General features: G+C 38.9%; 1 protein-coding gene across 8 annotated transcripts in view; it reads right to left on the reverse strand.

Annotated features, from left to right (window-relative positions):
* The window catches only part of DDI2 (DNA damage inducible 1 homolog 2), a 38,904-nt gene that overhangs the window by 10,564 nt on the left and 5,822 nt on the right, over nucleotides 1–22,518 (reverse strand). For 2 of the 8 annotated variants that reach the window (XM_031464121.2, XM_031464119.2), the window contains exons 2-8: nucleotides 20,684–20,813; nucleotides 17,495–17,731; nucleotides 15,598–15,724; nucleotides 12,687–12,814; nucleotides 9,372–9,500; nucleotides 4,611–4,714; nucleotides 2,720–2,909 (exon numbers count right to left, since the gene is read on the reverse strand). In XM_031464121.2, coding sequence (XP_031319981.1) covers nucleotides 2,720–2,909; nucleotides 4,611–4,714; nucleotides 9,372–9,500; nucleotides 12,687–12,814; nucleotides 15,598–15,724; nucleotides 17,495–17,579 — 763 coding nt within the window. In that variant the 5' untranslated portion in view covers nucleotides 17,580–17,731; nucleotides 20,684–20,813. Of the gene's footprint in view, nucleotides 1–277; nucleotides 341–2,719; nucleotides 2,910–4,610; nucleotides 4,715–7,541; nucleotides 7,609–9,371; nucleotides 9,501–11,587; nucleotides 11,679–12,686; nucleotides 12,815–15,597; nucleotides 15,725–17,494; nucleotides 17,732–20,683; nucleotides 20,814–22,518 lie in introns of those variants that run through there. The other 6 variants (XM_011000882.2, XR_010383970.1, XM_064494036.1 and 3 more) reach the window with 6 other exon arrangements.

A 22,518-nucleotide genomic window follows, 5' to 3' on the forward strand; every position in this document is an offset into this window, starting at 1 on the left:
TGGACACTTGTCTTCACTGGAATCTTTCTAATGACTGATGAAATTTTAAATAGGAAATCATGCTTAGATATGTATGTATGCCAACATACAAATGTATATACAGGCTAGTTGTAACCAGATTAAACATACAAATGTATATACAGGCTAGTTGTAACCAGATTAAACAAGATGAAACGGTGAATGACAGAAGCTAAATTCCAGAATTGCTGCAGATACAGAGACTTTCAGACTACAGATGACAACTGGGTGGAAGGCTTAATGTGGTGTCTATAAATACCTGGTCTGGGGCCCACTCCAGCTGCAGTACACACACACTACATGCATCATGGCTTCTGACGCTCTGTTTGAATTAGGAAACAGACAAGCAAACTTGGGTTAACAATGCAAACCACACAGCATGCAGGGTTATAGTCTCCATTCCATTGCCATCTTTAAAATCAGGAACCAGTAGAGTCAAAGTAAGGGAATGTTTCTGCAGTTTGGACATCCAGAAGATTTGTTGGTTGCTTTAATTCTTTCACAGTACATAAAGCAATGTGTCAACTTCAACAGATTTTCAACAGAACTTGGAAAGAAATTAATTTCACTACCTACACAGAGAATTCATGGGCAAACATGTGAGACAGGTGAAAACAAGTAGCTCCATAGATGGAATTACGTGACACGGAAATCTTATGGAGTAAAGGTGAGCGAACACATGTAACAGCCACTTTCCAAATTTCTTTCTTAGCTGAGATTTACTTTTCGAAGAAAAACAAACCAAACCCGATTATCTAACCTGGCTTAACTTATTTTTTTTAATTAGTGTTTAGAAAACATTAGATACAGCTCCCTACTCTGAATTATTTTTGTAATCGATAGAAAAGATAAAGATATTCTGGTATAAAGTACCCACCAAGGAAACAGTTTTTTCTTTTTAAACATTTTTTGGGGTTGGGGGTGGTAATGAGGTTTATTTTTTAAATGGAAGTACTGAGGACTGAACCCAGGACCTCATGCGTGTTCAGCACGTTCTCTACTACTGAGCTATAATCACCCTCCAAGGAACAGCTTTTAGTAAAAATACTTTCACCTATGTCTAGAGTTTTGATTTTGATAATACTCAGAAGTCGATGTTTCAAGCAAATGGAACCTGATGCTGATGAATTACTTCACTATTTAAACATTACAAAAATTAGCACAAGCCACACACTGTCAGTAACCAAAGGTCACATGGGTAAAGAGCCATTTTATTCTAAGCCTTTAAAACTGGTAGACCACCCCTCCTACGGCTGAAAACATCTGTAGTTTCCATTTTAATCTCCTAAACTTTTTATTAAAAGAAAGTAATTACTCAAAGAGAGTAACTGTTAGTAGGTTATAAAGCACTGCTATCATCAGCTAGTGTTTCTCAAATAAAAGCACCAAAACTGTAGGGGGGATAGGTTTCACAAAATGGTAACACATCCTTGTTTTATTAATACATAATATGACTAAGCTGACAGTTACTTAAAAAAAAAAAGTAAAACCTTCTACGCAGGTATGTCAAAGTCATTCATATTTGTTTTGCAGGCAAGGTTAAAACTATTAATTCAGTCTCTCTGTCTGGTTGTTTAACAATCTTCCCTCCCTACAAAATACTGAAGTCACAACCTGAACTGTACTTTGTATGTAAAACTGAGCCAAAATGTGGTGGTGGAATAGATTCTGAGCAAGGCCAGCCTGGAAACTCCATCTGCTACCCATGCCTATTCTAAAGTCTCTATGCTTAGACCACTGGGTGTTCCTTGGTGATAAACGCTGGCAAAATCTGGCTGCTTATTTTTAAAGCTCTTATCTGTTTTGTCCTTAGGAGAAAGCTATTCCCTGAACTTGTAGCTCTAATACATTTTACTACATCAGCAAATGCAATGTGTGATATTAGTCACTAATGAGTAACTATAGCACAAGATTTAAAAATAACCAAAACTCAAAAGTTAATTCTCTTCAGCTTCTAGAAAATGCATCCGAGTCACTGTTCTGTAACGATGGGGAAAAATTATCCATGGAAGCAGGATTTAGGCCTAACTGTGTCCTTCCATTTTACCCAGAAAACTCGGCTTGATCTTTAGAACTAAAGAGGCTACAATAACTGAGACTTCAGAAAAAAAAGTATTAGGTGGCTTCATTTCCCTAGTTTATATACTGTTCTGATTGGGCCCAATGACACACGACTGCGATTTCATTAACAGCACAAACACTTCAGTTTGATTAATGTTCAGTTATGCCTCTTACTGTTGGTTCTTCTGTCTTTCGTGGCAGCACTTTCAGTAGACAGTGAAAAGGTGAGCTGCTTAGTCACAGTGACAATGCTAACCGTCAAAATAAATGGGCCTAAGCAAAGGACAAGAAAATTTCCAGGAAATGTTGAACTCAAAAGGAAGTGCCTGCTTAACTGTTACAAATTTCTTCAGGAAAAAAAAAGGACAAGATTTTTTCAGGAAGCCCACCAAAATGTGCGTAAGCAAATAACTCCCCAATCTACCTTGCACACAGCAACAGACTGCTGTTTCTTGATCTAATGAAACATGGAGTTTTTCTTTACTGTATTTAGAGACGGGAGGAGGTGGTAAGAAGACAAGGAACACACCCACAACAGGACAATGAGACTTGACTGTGAACTGGAAAGGTCCTGTCCCCGCTGTAGCTCAAACTCCCCTGGCACACCCACCGATAACAAGAGCTTGGCCATTCCAAATACCTGCATCCTCTACAGATTTTTGAAGGGCTTCTGCTAATTCTTGGTCTGCAATCTCCTCTGGCCGTACTTCCTCTCGCCCGGCCCCATAAGCCAATCGGGCACACTCTGGTAACTCTCCCTCGGGAAGGAAGGTGGTCTGTGAGCCTGTGGTGCCAATCACGAGGACATTTTTCTTGAGGTCAATGGAACACTTAGAAGGAAAAAAAACAAAGACTGATGATAGTAGATAAAACAGGAAACAAAAATTATGATCTTGAATTTAAAACTCCATTTACAAAGAGCAACATTGACAGAGATGGCTAAAAAAACTGATTTTACTTAAAAGTATTTAAACTTTAACCTAGGTAACACTGTCTGTTAATTTACAATCTTTTTAATATTTAAATTTTACAGCAGAATAATCTTTATGGGACATAGTTTAACCGTTCATTTCTGAACTTAAATTTGGAAAACCGCCAGGCATAATCAGCAGCCACACCTTTTAGAAACATATAAGTGACTTAAAAAAAAATAAAACTGAGACATACCATTTATGCTGTTCCACATTTTTGCTTTTTTTGCTTAGTGTATAAAGTGCAGCTTATATTTAAACTCTAGACCAATGGGCTGAAAAGTGATATACAAACAAGGCAAGCTCTACAAAGGTATTCTATATTTCATACTTACGTTACTCTGCTTTTCAGTATATTTTTATAATTACTTAATAATATAGGACAGTTACACTGTATGTTTTATACCTATAAAGTTGGAGACTGCTGGTCTATATCATGATTTAAAAATAGGGAAATATAGGGGATGGTATAGCTTAAGTGCTACAGCACATGCTTAGCATGCACAAGGGCCTGGGCTCAACCCCCAGTACTTCCTTAAAAAAACAAACAAACCTAATTACCTCCACTCAAAACAAAACAAAACAAAAAAAACGGAAAGATAGCAACAATAAGTTAGGTTTTATAGGGTTTTATTTATATATGCATTCACTCATTCCTTCTACTTAAAATTCTTTACCTTGATTACAATATCAAGGCAACATATATTTTTCAATGCAATATACTTTTAATGGGAATTTAATATTAAACATTTAAAAAGGAGTATTAGTGACATAAAAATATTGACTAGAAGGGGGGAGGATATAGCTCAGTGGTAGAGTGCATGCCTAGCATGCACAAGGTCCTGGGTTCAATTCCCAGCACCATCATTAAAAATAAATAAAACCATAATTACCTCCCATAAATAAATAAACAAACAAACAAACAAACTAAAAATATTGACCAGATATGAAACCTTCTTGTGAAAATTTTTACTACCCAAGAGCACACTAATTGCTTCTTCAATAAGAGAAGTTTATCTTTAAACAAATTATTAGGGTTCAGAGTAGAATATAAAAACCACTGCAAATGAACAAATTTACAAATCATTCTCTCTGTACTAAATAAACATTTTCATTCCAAACATCTTCTGTATACCTTTTTCCTTAATCCTCAAGCTCTTCTTCCCAAGCATTGTTTGACCAGTTACTAAGGATTTACTAAACTTATACTTGCAGTAAAATCATCATTGTGTATTATGTACACTTTCCTACAAACCCACCAAAAAATGACTTGAGTTCTAACCGAAACTAAAAATTACACAAAGGAGCTAAACTGTCCATTATAGACTCAAAACAGATGGCAAGATTCAACAGATTCAGAAAGATTTCACAAAAACAGATCCTATTTCTACTGATACATAATTTCAAACCTTGTATGACATCATCATCATTTATGGACTTTTCCAGGTCTGAAGTCATGCCTCTTAGTTTTTCAGGATATACAACCAAGAGAAATGATGCAGTAATAACCATATACCATACAAAAAGCCAATGCAAAGAGAAAGTGAAGCTCTTAATTACCTGATGCCGTTTCAGCATGTCCAGCCCCAGAAGCATGTCCATGGGCTGTTCCTCAAGTATAGAGAAGGAACACGCCAGGAAATCTCCTTCAATTTGAACCTGAGCTAAAATAAAGCACATGAAGAAAGGAAGAGGGAAGATTGGATCTATCAATCTGTGCCTTTCTTCCTGCAACCAGTCAAAGCCAAGGCAAAGCATGTACACAAGTGAGTTAAGCATGAAAACTTAGTGAGACCTTAAAAGACAAAGTCATTATCAGGTTAAAAACCAACGAAGCTCGTAAAGTGGACTGGGCAGAACTACTACCTAGAAGACCTGTTGATATGTGACACCATTAGGATACACGCTCAGCTGGTGAGGAAAGCTGGCATTCAGCATTAAGAAAGAAAGAAAAGAAAAAGACCAATTCCTTCAGTATTAACCACCTGCGTCCTATGCACTTACAAAAGGTTTTCTAGAAGGAAAATAAAATCTGTACACCCTAAACCTTTTCCAAGAAGTAAACTGTTTATTATAGCCAGTATAATCAAGTTTCTATTTATCAAACCAGAGATAACACCAAAGCCGGTGTTTGCCTTGCCTCTTTCCTCAATTACTCCTATCTTCTTAATTTTATCTGCTAAAAAAGTCACTGTTATTAACTGTATCTTACATGCAGAATGTGTATGAAATACACATATAGTATAAAGCATAACACAAATACCCAAGCCTCTATTTCCCAGGTTAAGAAACAGAAAACTAAGGAGTCTCCAATATATCCTACTGACAGAGTTTATTCTTTGCCTCTTCCAACCCTCCCGACTATCCCAGTTTTTTTGTGTTAATCATTCCCAGCTTTTCCTACAGTTCTTACAACTTTTGTATGATTTCTAAGCAACATATTGGTTAGCTGTTTTTGAACTATGACTTGCTTCTTTTACTCAAAGGATATTGAGATATTTTATTCCTGTGGCTGCATGTGACTGGATTTCTTTCACTTGTACCAGCCCTTGAAGTACTGTAATGTCTAATGTGCCACCACTGGTTTATCCATTCTGCTGCTATTGGACTGCTTGGGTTGCTTCCAGTTTCTGCTGTCACAGGCAATGCTACCCTGAATATTCTTGCACTTGTCTCCCGGCGTGCCATGAGTTTCTCTAAGGTATACTTGAAAGACACAGAGGGTTCTAGGGTATATTAGGCTCAACTTTGCTTGATGTTGAATTATTTTCCAAAATGTTTCCAGTGGTTTTTGAAAGTTTCCATTGCTTTACATTCTCTCAACATTCAATATTATTAACATCTGGCAAGTAATCCTCTATTTTCCTGCTTAATGAGATAAAGCAATTTTTCATACTTATTAACCATTTGGGTTTCTCCTTAAAGTACTTGTTCAAATGTTTCTGCTATTTTTTACGTATCAGTCTTTCTTACTGAATTGGAGGATACACAAACCCACAGAATATGTGTATTTTCTGAATATAAATCCTTTATTAGTTATATGTTACTTAGTTTGTATTCACTTTCTTTAAGATGTATTTGATGAAAAGTTCTTGTTCTTAATGTGATTCAATTTATAAAATAATTTCCTTCTTATCTTTTAGAGAATCCCCTTCCTCTGTAAGATATTCTCCTATATTTTCTTCTAAAAGCTTTGACTTTGCCTTGGACATCTGGTCTTTAATCAAACTTGAATTGATCACGTATTTTTATATGTGATGTGAGATAGGGTCCAATTTCCAATTCATTTTTTCCACATGGATACTCAACTGTCTAGCACATTTCCTGAAACTGTCCCACTGCTCTGTAAGATTTCCTCTCGTATTTATCAAGGTTCATGTAAGCATGGGTCTGTTTCTGTTCTAATCTTCTGGCCTTGATATCTAAAAAGGAAAGTTATTCCAGAGTATCTTGATTACTCCTGCAATAAAGGGTTCATATAAAATTTAAAATTAACACATCAAGTTTCACAAAACAAAACCTATTGGGATTTTGAATATATTACAATGATACTCCTGATGGATGTGGGAGAGTCACCACCTTCAATATACTGAGACTTCCTGTCCATGGTGTAGCTCTCCTCTACTTAGATTTCCCTTATTGTTATAAGCTTTTCTTGATACTGATCATAGCTGAAGTTGCAAATGGTACCACTTGTCCAACCACAAGAAGGACACGAGGGAATGGTACTTATTGTCTCTTCCTATTACCTTCTCACTTAAAACCATGAAAAATCTAAGAACTCAGACTCTGAAGCAACCTGTTTGTGATATTCCTACCCAATTTCACTCTTACTGTGTGTAGGAACGTATTTAAGAGTAAGGTATTTAAACCATCCTTATTCTATACAAATAAATAATAGGAAACACGGAGATTCTAACAAATTGATATACGTATAAAAAAAGAATGAAAGAAAGAAATATGAAGAGGAAAATGGGTAGAAAAGGTACAACTTGCAAAGAAAGAAAAATAACTTATAATAAGAAACTAACTTCTTTATCTGCAAATTAAAGGGATAAAACTAATAATACTTGATTCGTAAGGACACTAGGATGAATATTCAATCAGCGCTGGAGAAACCAGACTGGCAGCAGGTAACTCTATCTAGACCCTTAAATAATATTTGTAATCTTTGATTTAGTAGTTTCACTTATAGGAATCTTAACTAAGGAAAAAAAATCAAAGTGTGCACAAAACTACACAAAAATCCACTGCCGTCTTATAATGACAAAATATTGGGAGAAAAAACATATCCCAAAAGCTGACCATTAAACCCATACAATAGAATGTTATACATTTATTTAATAATGCTTATGAAATTTAAACTGACATTTGGAAAATGTGTCACTTTTTCTTAAAGCAAAGTATAAAATTCCATATATGATCCCTTTTTACAAGGAAAAAAATGCCAGAAAGAGATCTGTCCAAATGCTACTACGGATTGATTCTCACCTAAAAGAATTTAAGGTATTTTCGCTTCTCACATTTCTGTACTTCTCAAATTCTCTACAGTGAGCATCTATTAAATGGATAATAAAAGAAAAAAGCAGAAAGAAAAGAATTTTGATTAAACAGAAAGGACTGAACACATGTATTTATTTCCATTCACTCCTAAAAACACCATAATGAAAATTTTAATTTTTTTTTCAAAGGTACAAATCACTAAGGCCAAAAATATGGACGAGATAACTGAAACACAATTTTGGGACCAGAAAGCAGATGACAGCAAGGAAAAGATCATGGAACTCCCAAGAGGATGGTGTACTGGCTGAAGGTCTGTGCAGGCACAGTTACACCTTGGGCTCCTCTCCTGCACTCTGCTCAGCCAGCTGACTACCTGCTTCCACCCCAACAGCAGACTGGAGGCTTATTTTCTCAAGAGGGTGAAACTGAGGCTGTCATAATAGAGATGGGCATGGAGGAAGACTGGGACACAACAACCATCACCGAACTGAAGGCCAGGTGGCTAAGTGGACTCTAGCCTTCTTCTCCAACCCAGCTCCCAGATCACCCACAATCACCACAGCTGCCCACCCAACCAACCTCGCAAACAGCCTTCTGGTGTCCCGTTCTTCAATATGAGCAGATGCCAAGGATCACCAGACATCTGCAAAGACCATCTAACATGAAAGAAAAGCTATACCAAACAGAACAGAAAGGCTGGAAGGCAAAGTCTCAGGAAATTTCACTAAAAATCTCCCAAAACACGATGAAAGGAAAAAAGAAAACCAGAGGACAAGTCCATGACATTAGTTTCTCCTACCTGAATTACAGACTCCCCGAGGGGAGCAAGTCATCATCAGCATCATTTTTCCAGATTGAAAGGCACCCAGCACAGTAGACAAAAAGAGATCTACACCCAGGTACATCATTGTGAAATCTCAAAACACTGAGATCAAGGAGAAGATGCTACCTGCTTCAGAAAAGGAAGAGACATCTTACACACAGAGCATCAAGAGTCAGAACAGCAGCCAGCCGCTCCACAGCAACACCGACAAAGACCAGGAAGGAAAGTGACTTCCGACCTAGCTAGTCTGGTAGGACAGAGGAACAAATACATGTTCTGATACTGAAGGACTCGATTTACTCTTGTGCACAAACTCAGGAAGTCACTGGAAGATGGACACTAATAAACTGAAGAGAAAAGGGAAAAAGCGTGGGTTTCACAACCCGACACAAGACACAAGGGAAAGGTACCCCTCAGGGCCCCGTCAAGGGAGACTTTGAAATAGCTGCTACAAAGCAACCTCGAACCACCAGCCCAGGCCCTGCAAGAAGCATCTTCAATAGGAAAACATGTATAAAGCACATTTACACAACGAGGTAAGTGTCTAGAAATGAGTAATGTAAAAAACCGAATAACCAAAAAAACAAAAAACAAAAACAACAAACAAAAAAAAAATCACTAATTCTGAAAAAAAAAATACTAGACATGAAAGGAAAAGCAATCTTTTTCAATTGGATGGCTCAGCTCTCAACAGTATTTACGTAGTCATGTAAGTAAATAGCATTAAAAGCATATTATTTAGAAATATGGAGGTAAGTATCAAAAGAAATCAGCTCAAATAGGAGGAGGAGGAAATTATCTCTGAAGAGCAGGAAATAAAAGCACACAGTAGATTGGTGTTTTTTTTATAACCAGTTGAACCAAGTTGCATGTATAACTCTAATACAGGATTTAAAATTTCTAGAGATTAGGCGTGCCGGATCAGATGCCCCTATCCAAGAGAAATTTTTTTAAAGTCCACTGCCCTACAAAGGCTCCCAGTGCCTTTCACTCACCTAGATGTACCCTTCCAATAATCTTCTGGGTGCCCACTCCTTTGGCAATTCCTGCCCACCGACGGTCCACCAGCCTCATTATGTTACACCTTTCTGCACAAGCCTGGCTCATAATAGTCATCTGGGCACCTGGAGGTGGAGGGAAACATCAGATAATAAAGACAAAAACCACATTCGTGATAAGATTAAAAATGCAGCACTAAGAACAGGGCAGAAATGAAGTATACTCCCAGGCTTTTGTCTGTGTAAAATTATTCCTACACAGCACGCTTTCTGCCACACTTAGCTCAACTTTTAGTTTCACATTGGAATCTGAAACAGTGTAGAAACTTGACACTGAGGGAAAGAATATTTTGTTTAAATATAATAATTAAATAATATTTTAAACTTTAAAAATAGAAAGCAAAACTACATGGAAAGGACTTTCAAAAAGCCAAACTATGTCTACAGATGGAAATGCTCAATTAAGGATTACTGAACACTCAGATCAGTTTTCACTGAGTATCTCTAAACATCATACCAAGTTATTTTTATTTCAAACTTTGGGACACTAATTTACCAGCTAAAAAGTACATCCTGCAGCCTCTCAAAAAAGCAGAACTGAAGTCTCCATTCTCTGTTCTCACTCCTTTCAGGAAGGAGGCACTGGAGTCTCTTCTCTCTCAGTTACACGTACTTACCCACACAGCTGGAGTCTGTCTATCCAGAAGACAGATGCTAATCTTTATCTAGGATCCTAATCTCTCCCACAGACTCTAGTTCTACATTCCTGAGTTGGATGTGTCTATCTCAAAGCCAATAGGTATAAAGCTCTTTCTTTCCAGTTAATACTCTCCTGGATTTCTCTCCTTGCCAATGGAATTATTTTCTTGCAATGATAAAACATAGGCATTGTTCACTTTCGAATCCTATTCTTTTAGCCTTCTCCTCACTCTCGAACTCTGTTCCAAACCTGTTAAATTCTGGGTAATTTCTGATCTTTCTTCTAACCATAGCAATCAGCCTAGCTTACACTCTATCCCTCGAGCTAGTGGACAATTTTTCTGGTTTCCAAACCACTCTGTGGATGTGTAATTTAAAGCAGGGAAATAGTTCTGATCCTCAGGGGCACAGAATTCTCCAGAACCATCATTGTCTTCAATCTTCTTAAACTATCACCTTCTTCAGATCACTTATTCATCTGCTCAAAAATCTTCAAAGGCTCCCACTCTTTGTAAGATCAGCTTCCAACCACATCGCCACAGCCTCAGATCCCACCTTACCCCGGTCCAACTATTTCCAGCTGCTACAGACTGAATGTTTGCATCTCTCCAAAATTTATGTTGAAACCCAGTCCCCAATGTGATGATATCAGGAGGTGGAGCCTCTGGGATGTGACTAGGTCATAAGTGTGAAACCCTCATGAATGGGATTTGGTGCCTTTATGAAAGAGACCCAGGGGAGCTCCCTTGCCCCTGCCACCACGTGAGGACACAGGGAAGAGAAGGTGGTCTATGAACTAGGAATTAGACTGAATCTACCAGCATCTTGATCTTGGGCTTCTTAACCCCTGGAACTGAGAAACAAATGTGCTATTTATAAGCTACCCAGTCTATGGTTTTCGTAGCAGCCCAGACTCAGATACCAGCCTCATATTCTGACTGCTCTACACCTTCCACTTTACCAGGAGGAATGTGTTCCCTTTGCGTTTTACTCACATTGACCCTCCTGTAGAGTGGCCACTCCTCTGCTTGACTCACTTTCTTTGAATTCCACTTACGCTTTAAGGCCCAGCCCAAGACCCACCTCCTCCCCAACGACTGTTCTTTCCCAGTGATCTCTCCTCTCATTCAATTTCAACACTTCCTATTCATATTGCTCACAAATAACTTACACTTTATGGGCACTGACAGCTCCTGACATCTGAGGAAGGTTAGAGTCAAGAAGGCCCAGAAACAATGAAGGACAAGGGAATTTGGGAAGGCACTTCTCTCTTTTCCTCCTCCATCCCCACCCTGCTCCACAAAAGCTAGTTACATATGGAAAGTAAGTAACCCCACGGTGAGAAGGGTCCCTTTCACCGCTTTCCTGCCTTTTCTCAAGCCTCAGCTCACGGCCCCAGTCCTCTACCCAAGCGCAGTTCAAATGCCCTCTTTTTTTAGGAAGCCACACTTGAACACCCCAGTCACAGTGAGAATGTGGTCTTAATGTTCATCCAATATGCATCTGATTTTTACATAGTGGTTAAGAGTTCTGGCATCAAGCAGATCTGGGGCTGCATCCAAAGTCATGAACTTTGTACACCTGGAAGAGTGACTTCGCCCCTCTAAGTTTCCTCATCTGTAAAACAGGGATAATACAAAAGAGCTCATAGGGATATTCTGAGGATTAAATAAAACTGACTAAGATGATACATATTAAGCACCTAGCACGGTGCTTGGCACACAGTAAGGGCTCATTAAATGCTGAGTGTTATATCAGGGTCGCATGTATTTGCCTCGCTCACTCATTGGAGCCCTATGAAGCTCCAGTATTACCCCCCAGGCACTCAGTGCAAGGCTCTGCACACAGCACTCAACAGACACTCAAAAAACTGAATAATCAGAAGATTTACTTCTCCCAGGAATGTATACATATCAAGATACAACTCTTAACAGTTGAAACTGAGCATGTGCTTCAGTATTTGTGGCTGAACAAATGGAGGAAAAGTGACTTGAGCAGGGGCTAGGAACACATTCTATCTTACAGCCTCAAGGGAGAGACCCACGAGGCCACGCAGTTACACTCACAAGGTGCTGCTCTGTGTTGCCTTACTAAAAAGTCAAAGAGCTGTTACTGAGAGAAAAGGTGCCAGTTAGTACAGACATTATCTGAATCCTCAAGGGGGAAACTCCCTGTCTCCTGACGTGGCTGTTAAATTCGTTAAGGGCAAGAACATTCTTATACACTCACGGCTTCTGGTAAAGTACTGGCACACACACCAGGCTGAAATATTTGTTTGGCCTCTGCACACTCCCTTCTTACAGCTCCTTATTCTAAACCCATTTACTCTCTAATTTCATACAGAGGTATCCTAGAAATTCAGGATGCCAACCAAGTAAGGGGAGGTAGGAAGAGAAAGAAGACACTGCAAAATAGAAAACTGGTTAAGAAATAATTAAAGGAAAAAAATCAATTATAAACATAAGATTGACAAGTGAAAACAATAACCTCTGGCTTGTTAGTTCGCCGTTCAAAGGGCTACTGCCATCTTTAACAGGCACCAGAGTCTCCCCTTCTCCCTGGATCAGGTCACATTGGACGCAGAGACAAAGACACAAAAGATGGAGACGTCACCTGAGTCAACAAAGGCTTTCACAGGATGTCCATTCACTTTGCAGTTAATATAAAGCATCACTACTTGGCCAAAACTTTCTGGAGCCTCTTCCATAGCTATTGTCATGTTTTCCTCAATGTTCTGTTGCCTGTAACAAACCAAAACCAGGTACACTAAAAGCATTATTTCCATGAAGAGAAATCTGTTTCAAAGTCACAACATTAAAAACAGATCTGCACATATCTTTTGTTCCAACTACAGCAGCTGAGTCATGGAAATGGAAATTGGTGCTCTATCCTGAAATATGTGATTTAGCAGGAGGAAGTGAGATATACATTGGCAGAACATCTAAGGCATACAAATTACCTTCATGTAAAAACGATTATGTTCCCTTTACAAGCTCAGAAATAGGTAAATAAACTTCTGGAGAGTGAGGGTCACAATCCTTTTTATCCTACATAACGTTAGAATTTCGTCAATGTTCCAATTTAAACTGTGTATAATTTATACTGGGTATCCGGGTACTTTCCTATGTCCAGTGCATTAAAAATAGTTTGAAAACAAAATAAAACAGATGTTTCAACTGCTTGTGTTGCATCTGCTGCTTATTTTCCAAGTTTGGGTTCCTAATCTGTAAAATGAGGACAGTAATTTTTATCACAGGATTACTGAGAGGTATAAAGCATCCAGTACAAAATGCTAAGATAAGAGCAGAAGCTCGAAGAATACTCACCTGGTTATCACTTAGAAAACTACACACACATTCATGTTATCATGGTTCACCTGGTCCATCAAAACATATCTTCAAAAACTGAATGTATTCTAATTCTTACATGAGAAGAGCACACAAGAGTTCCAGCTCACTCCAACATCTGATACCTTCATTCCCAACCTCCTTTTAAAAACATCATCAAACACTACAAACATTGATGGAAACTAGGGCAACTCTCCTGAAGACCGAGACAATAACAGAACAGGACCCAAGGCGGGGTCAGTTACAACTGTAAACCAGGGGTTGGCAAATTACGGCTCACTGTCTGTTTACAGGAACACGGCCACACCACTCATCTACATGCTGTCGCACTATCTACGGCTGCTTTTGTACTGCGCTGGCAGAACTGAGTGCGAGCGACACGGGCCGCACGGTCTGCAAAGCCTAAAACATTTACTATCTGGCTCTTTATGGAGGAAGTTTCCTGACCTCTATTCTAAACTGTAGTTACTGTCCCTTTTGTAATAATACTCTGGCTCAACTGTATTGATGGTTTTTATCAGCCATTCTGTAATAAAATGTTAAACTTCTCAGAAAGTCAAAGGCATACTCGTTTAGTCAGGCAAATATGCAAGCTATTATACACCTCAGTGTACATGTACCCTATGTGATCACTGGTGTAGCGTACCAAATAAAACTTCCAAGGTGTTTTATATAATTACACAGCCTTTCTCCTAGGCCACACTACCAAATTTAAAAATAACCTAAAATTAGTTGTGCACTCCTGACCTTGCACTGACTCCAACCAAGGTAAGTTTCAGCAGAAAATCTTCTGAGATAATACCAGTTACTCTGGCTATCCCGGACTCTGTGTCATGTTACAGGCACAAGGCTTTGTCCCATAAAAGAATACGTGCATTGCCCCAGTTCCTTTACCTCAACCCTGGGAAGAAACATGAGCCCTATGGATATGCCTCATTTCACTTCTCTTCTAATAGCTCGGAGTCACGGTTTGGCTATGATGCCTCCCCACTCTCCCTCCCACCCCTCCTGCTTCCTGGCTTGAATGCAACTATTCGTGAGTTATGTCAGGTTCCTTTACAGCTGCAATGTGGTCTAGTCGAGAAAACACAAATATCTTCCTATTTCTCTGCACAGCTTTAACTACTGAGATGTTTCTCAAAGATAGTTGTTAGTATCAGATACAATCAGTGGAAACATTTATTCAACAAGAACACAAGTGGATGGCTTACGGCTGTCAATTGATTCTGGCATATTTACACTTCTTGATTTCAAATATAGCCAGAGAAACAGGAAAACCTTTATCTGACATCCAAGTTGACAGTGTAATATAACGACCACGTTAGGCCTCATTTAAGTAACCAGAGACAGTGACAAGCAGTTATCGTCAGTTATTTTCTTCTTAGTTACACTAAGGCCTTCACAATTGGCAACAAAACTGAATCTGGGATGGGGGAAAGCAGCCATTCTTTTCTTCAAAGGGACTGACTGCTAGTAATGGGACCAAGGATGGCATTAGTAACCTTGTACCTGCTTAGGCCCCACCTCTTAAGATTATGATTCATCAGATTTGGGAGTAAAGCCTAAGCACCTGCATTTTTAAAGGCTTCTCATATGACTTTAATGCTGCCTCAGGTGAGAACCACAGCATTAGAGAATCTGGAGCTAGAAACAAGTCCTGCAGTTAGTTTATCTGCTGAGGCCAGCACAAGAACTGTGGAAGGAAAACAGACTATAAGGTTCCTGTTTGTACAGTTATCTCTAATCCAATCATGTCTAAGCCCTGGATTTAATCAGAGCTCACCCATTATGTCTAAGGAGAGAGATCCCAATCAGCCTGTGTAGCCAGCCTAGTAGTGTCCCCAAGTTGGGGGTTTCTGCTCAGTCCTGGGGTCATCTACCTGCAGTTGCCTTAATAATGTGCTTGGGGGGGAAAAAGTGTTTGGGGCTAGTCAGGGAGTCTATATGAAAATTTTAGAAGAGAAAGTCATTAAGTGAATGTTAATCACTTTGCAATGTTAAATCAAAATGCAAGGAAAAATGGAAGAGGAGATAAGAAACCAGAAGACTGAAGCTACTACCTCAGATTCAAAATACGGAATCTGCCGCAAAGCAGATGCCCAACTGACACAAGGTCACCTGAAGTCTGGGAGATCTGGACTCCCTAAATCTTGCTCTTCGGGCCAAGGGGTCATTACCTTATATCTTCTTCTATCTTTGCCTGAGCTTCAAGATCAAAAGGGTCAGCAGAAAAGAGACGAATCCTTTCCTGCTCTCTCCGGGCTCGGTCCTGCTGCTGCTCCACTAGGACCCTAGAAAATTTCTCTACAAGAACAAGGGGGGAAAATCTTAAGAACCACTATATTCTCATTCTTTATTAGTACTCTTCCACAGCAAACAATTTCTCAAAATAAAACTGTGAGAGATGCAAAAGGATGCCTAAAAATCATTTTAAATGAGCAGTTAGATTTAGTTTCTGAGGCAAGACTACTTCTTCACCTAAATTTAGTGTAAGGAAATAAAGTATTTGCAAATATCTTCTCAGAAATAATGACTTTTCAGTGTAAATCAGTGGGGGATGACTATCCGTGTGGTGGGTAAATGACTCCTCCCCATTGCCCGTATTATCCTATTACCTAGACATAAAACAGAGCACTACTATCCCCCTTTTCCTCTTCTAATTTCACTTCCTTTACAACACTCTGCCTTAAAGTGGATAAATTATAAGCAAACTACTGTTAGCCTATCTATATATTACCTGATAGATACCAAGCAGGAAAATTAGTAAGGAGAAAACATTGCTTGCTACAAGATGCATGTTGCAAGAACTACCTTTATTGTGCTATTTCTTAAATGTGAGTACATTCTAATGCATAAACATAGAAGTGCCATCATCATGGTCTTTGGCAATTAGATACACTGCGTAAGAAACTAAAGAAACCAAGATAACTGTCCCATCAACTACTGCTACACATAACAGATGAACCTAAAAAAACTGAGTGGAAGAAGCCTCACCCAAGAGAAGACATACTATACGATTCCATTTACATGAAGGTCAAAAACAGGCAAAAATAACCTGTAATAAGTATCAGAATAGTGGTAGCCTCTAGGAGAGGAAACTGACTAGAAGAGAACATAATAGAACTTTCTGGAGTGAGAGAAATGTTCTATATTTTGATTGGGGTGGTGGTTACATGAGTTTGTCAAAACCCAACAATCCAACAAACTATATACTTAAAATATTTTAGCTCTTCAGGAAAAAAAAAAAAAAAAAAAAAGGAAAAAAAATCCAAGTATATCTCTGTAGGTAAATATTACCTAAATTTTAATAATGGTTATTGAGGAATGAGTTATTAAGTATTTGTTATGATATAAAATTTATTCAGTAAGGTTTCATAAACTTAGGAGTAAAATCAGAGAAATCTACAGAGAAAACTTTATTCATAAAGAAGACTAAAAATAAATGTTCTGTTAAGTGCAAGAATAGCTCAAATACAGATCCAACCCCACCAGCATTAAACTTGAGGTGAGTGAGAATAGAGGGGTTGCATTTTGCCATACAGGCATGGCATTTTACTTGTTTTCCTGAACTAAACTCATTTCAGTTGGCATCAGCTGGTTAATTGGTACTCTCTTTAATTGAGAGTCTAACTAAACAGGTTAAAATAGCAGTACCTGGTTATCACAAGTATTATCTGGGGAAAAAAAAAAAAAAGCCCACAAAAACACAAACAAAAAACCTGAATCACTATGCTGTACACCTGAAACTAATGCAATACTGTAAACCAATTATACTTCAATTAAAAAAAAATCAATACCTGGGTAATGTGCTGCTAAAATTAGAAAAAAGAGAAGCAAAGGGGTCTGGCTGAGATGGATTTCAACACCCTACGTGGTCCTAAAATTCTGCCACTATTGCCAATTAACTCAGCCTTTGACATCAGCACTAATTTACCTCTCAGACGAACTAATATGGTAATAAAGCATGTGATACAGTGGGCTGAACACACCAGTTGCTTGATTTTCTCCACATCTGCTGTAGCACAACTATCCACCTCAGGTCAGTTTGACAGCCTTCCAATTTTCTAAGCTTACCGAGATCTCCACTGAGCAGAGCATCTGCCAGGGGTGGATTGCGTTCCTTCAGCAAGGACAGCTCGTGGGGGTTGGCCAGCAACATGTCTCGGAGCAAGGCTGGATTGTCCAAGCCCTGAGGAGACGAAGCTATTTCTCCAGGAGATGAGCGGGACTGCTGTGCTCCTGGTGGCTGGCGCTGCCGGGAGCTTGAAGTGCCAGGCACGGCTATACTACGGAAGTCTATTCGGGGTAAGTCTGTTGGGGAAAATCGATTTAAAGTTTACTTTAAATGACTCCATGAAAACAAGTATCTGAAAGAAATGGCAGGTTTACGCATACGTGGTACGTAATAGTAGTAGATGGTAATTGTAGACATTCTGAATGCCCTCTCCCTTCTTTCTCATGCTGAGTTTGAATATAAAGTCTGCAGTCTGAGAGTGAATAGGTAGGAAAGAATAGAAAAATAGGGGCATAGGGGGTGGAGGGTGGAAGTAGGGGTAGGCAGACAATGGTAATAATCCCAAATTTCTGGCTTATAAGAAATATCCGGATAGTAAGTTTTTACTTATTTATTATGTCTTTAAAAAGTTAAAGCCAGTCTCAAATATAACCACACAAATATGGATGTGGTTCCTAAGAAAAATCCTAGTCTGCTCCGATATATGCTTCAAAGAGTCCTGACACCTTGGGTAAAAAATACGATACGTATTAACTGAAAGCATAAATGTTAGATGTTAACTTCTACAAGTCTGTGCCACACATATTAGTTCTTTGAATTTACACTTTCATCTGTGCATCACTGCTAACTCCTCTCACATCCTGGGGAGCCAGTGGGTGCAATTACTTCACAGGAGAGAAAAAAAGAAAAGGAACCTGTATAGGTTCTCAGTGCTGAGAACACCAAAAGATTTAACAGGTTCAGAGGCCACACTCCCAGGTTCCATACTCCAGGGTGAGCCGACCTTACTAAAATGAAAGGAAAATAAAAGGGAGCTTTACTCAAGGGACCCACATATTGTATGATTCCATTCATATGAAATGTCCAGAATAGGAAAATACAGAGATAGAAAGTAGACTGATGGCTGCCCAGGGCTAGGCAGTGTTGGGGCAAATGGGGAATGACTGTTAATGGGTAGAGACTTTTTGTTAAAAGATGATGAAAAAATGTGCTAAAGTTGATCATATACTGTACAACTCTGAATATACTAAAAATTATTGAACTGTACCCTTTAAATGAGTGAACTATATAGTACGAATGATATCTCAATAAAAGCTGTTATTGAAAAAAGGGTTGTATTCAAAAAAAGGGAAAAAAAAACCCCATAAAATCCTAAGTATAGGTAGAATGATGGGCTAGGAGTGAATGAATGAATCCACATTTCTTCAACCCCAAAATATATCTGATGGTTGCACTTGTCCCAAGTCTGGTGCTATCCTGAAGACTTTTGGACCCTAAGTAGAAAAAATGGAATGTTTAAACTCAGGTGTCGAGTTTCTGTCTTTTAGCATGGGTTGAACTAGGCGCTTTCTTCAAACAGACCTCAGCTGTCAAGCATGTGTATGTGTGTGCGAACATGTGTACAAGCACATGAACTTCCAAACCAATGAAATGTGAAGTGCTTAAGATGATCTTTATGAGGTAGTTAATCTAGGTCAACTAGCAATACACACATGGGTGGGCCTTCCTTGTGGGTTGAGAAATTTTATCTTCAACCCTGTTACACTTATCTTGAGAGTCCATTCGCTTCAGAATAATTTTGAAAAACTTGTTTACCTTATAGACCAGATCCTCTCCCTTCCCCAACCTACTGGCTCTCTTGTCCCTCTGACACAGCACAGGAGGAAAGAAAAGTGAATTTCCAGAACTAACAATTTCACCAAATTAACCAAAGGAAGATTTGGTTTCTATTAATTGATGTACTTGAACCACTCCTCTTTCTAGAGTTTAACAGTAGCCCCAAGGAAAAACTGAAATCCACATCTGAAAGGAACAGTGCCTGATGTTCCCTTATAGTTCCAATTTCATGCTGAATGGAAGCACTGTGTTCTAAACTGGAGTCTGTCATCACCCAGACACCTACCAGCTGTTACATAAACTTTAAAACCAAGTGACCTAGAGGCTAAACATTGTTTAAAGAAATCAATCAGAACATGGTAGGGAATGGGAAAAAAACTAACACATTTCATCAAGTAGTTTCACATTATAAACTTTTAGCTTATAAACTTTTGTAGATCATAAACTCCTCTGAGGATCTGAAGCAAGCTATGGACCCTCTCCCCATCAAACACACACATGCCCACACCCAAACAGTTCTGCACACTATTTCAGGGACACGGAAACCTCCTAACTCCCAATGCAGATTCTAGATTATAAAAGCCTATCCTGGATGGAACATCTAAGATAAATAACAGTTTCTTTCTACATGATTAACAGAGCTGGTGGGGGAAAATCAGAATCTGGTAGTCCAGCTGTTCAACGTTCATAAGGCTCAGTAATGAAACAAGCACCAAGTTTTAATTCCCCTGCTTTCAACTTTGAAGAAATTATTTAAAATCAGAGCTTCATCTGTTAATAATAAGAAATTGTCAAGAGGTAGGGGGGCAAGTGGTAGAGTGCATGCTTAGCATGCACAAGGTCCTGGGTTCAATCCCCAGTATCTCCTCTATAAATAAACAAAAAAACCCAAACCTAATTTACCCCCCCCAAAAAAAACAACAACAAAAAGACATTGTCAAGAGGTATCTCTTCCCCTACAACAGAGTGATAAGGTGACTTGAAATGGGGTGCAAGTGCCTGGCTGACTGTAAAATGCTTGGCAAAGGCCTATGACTGAATACCAGACACAAAGTAGCGAAAGTCAGCCAGGAATCACTGGCATACGTAGCCTCTCAAGTCCTTCCCAAGGATAAAATCATCACTGATAACAAGAACAAAGGCTAAGATTTATTGAGGGCTCGCTATGTGCTGAAGGCTTTATATTCATTATTCTCCCATCAACTCCAGGGGTTGGGGTTAATTATAGACCCATCTTACAGATGAGGAAATGGACTTAGAGAAGTTAACTTGTCCAAGGTTACATAGCAAGCAAGCGGCAGAGTCAGGATCTGTACCCTGGCAGTCTGAATCCAAGGCGAATCCAAAACTCTGAACTATGCTATCTACTAATAATGCTTGTCAGGATTGCAAACCATCATGAGACGTCTTACTTGGGAACTGCACCGAAGGTCGAGGGTCTGCATTCTCCTTCTGTCGTAAAATCACAACATCGCCATCCTTTAAGCCGTAAGAAGCCAGTGATCTGTGGTTATCTGTGAGAGGTCTTTCAGCATAGACAATCTACAATCAGAAAAGATTTAACACTATAAAGCACTGAGAAGTAACATGACACAGAACAGAAAGACTACAGTTTTCCTCTTCATTAGAGAATGCCACTCCCTGTTCAAAACCCTCCAATGGTTTCCCATCACATTTAGAACAAAAGCCAAAATCCTCCCCATCAACTACTAGGCCCAAACAATTTAGCTCCTGGTTCCCCTATGACCTCATCTCACACCGTGATTGCTGTTTCTCAAATGACAGCAGCAACTTCCCCCTCAAGGCTGTTTCACTTGTAGTTCTCTCTTCCTGATGAATGTTCTTTCCCAGGTTATTTTTTTAAGGTCTCTGATCAAACACTACCTTTTCAGAGCCCTTCTCTAATGACCCTATTTAAAATGTACCCTCACCTCCCATATTATTTATTTCTTCAGTGGGGTCTCTCTGCCCACTAAAATGTAAGCTACTCCAAGAGCAAAGACTTTTTTCACCATATCCCGAATGCCTAGAACAGGGCCTGGTAGATAAGGAATGCCCAAGTATTTGCTGAATTAAAGGACAAATGAATCTATAGAAGTAGATAATTTTAGATTTAATACAGGGAGGGAAATGGGAGTGATTTACTCTGGGAATGCTAATTACAATACTATTGAATAATATGTTCACTCCCCCTCCCATGAGTTTTTAGTGGGATACAATTGACATGTAACACTGTATTAGTTTTAGTTGTACAACATGATGATTTGAAATATGTATATATTGTGAAATAATTACCACAATGTTTCATTAACATCCATCACCTCACATAGTTACAAATTTTACTCCTGTGATAAGAACTTTTAAGAGCTACTCTTAGTAACTTTCAAATACATGACAGTGTTAACTTTAGTCACCCTGCAGTACCTGACATCCCTATATGTCCACTTTTAAATAATCTTGCACACTGGCAAGTCTAAAAGAATCCCAAATACCACTCTTCCTGTGTTCTTCCTTTTACCACCCTCAAATGTTTATCACTTTTATGAGTGGAAGATAAAAGTGGAAGAAATTTAAAAAAAGAACAATTAAACACAGATGGGAAAAAAGGACTGGAGATGTACTACTAATAAAAATATTTTTACGATGTACAATCAAACACTGAAGAAAGCCTGAGAGCATAAAAATAGATGAAACACTGCTGCAGAAAGAAAAGGGACACACAAAGGGCATACTATGACTTTACCACAAAAGAACATAAAACCTACCCTGCGTTATGACCTACTCCGTAGAGGGCCATTCAGAATAAGCTCAGGCTTTGAAAGGTTTTCTTCCTAACGATTCACTTTTTCACCAGGCTACTGGCAAACTGAGGAACTTGAGTTCTGTCCTGGCTGACAGGGCCCGCCGCCACTCAGCTGGTCCAGGCTTCACATTTCCCATTCGTCAAGCAAGCAGCTGGGGCTAGATAACCATTACAGTTGTACCTTCCAGGTCTTTCTGCTACACTACCATTTACAGTGTTTCCTCACGTGTCCTCATAGCTCTCATAGTAAGACTCCCTGACATAGAAGCTGAAAATACAGGATTTAAACTGGAAAAAAAAAACAAACCGACCTGTCATATCTGCTCTCAGAATTTGCACTGACACGAGAAATGGAACCAGAAACTGAATTTAGTTCCTTCCAAAATCAAATACTTCCGGGGATGAGCAGAAAATTGATTTGCAGAGTTTGTAGGTCGAATTATA

Source organism: Camelus dromedarius, chromosome 14 (assembly GCF_036321535.1).
Source record: "Camelus dromedarius isolate mCamDro1 chromosome 14, mCamDro1.pat, whole genome shotgun sequence".
Lineage (NCBI taxonomy): Eukaryota > Metazoa > Chordata > Mammalia > Artiodactyla > Camelidae > Camelus > Camelus dromedarius.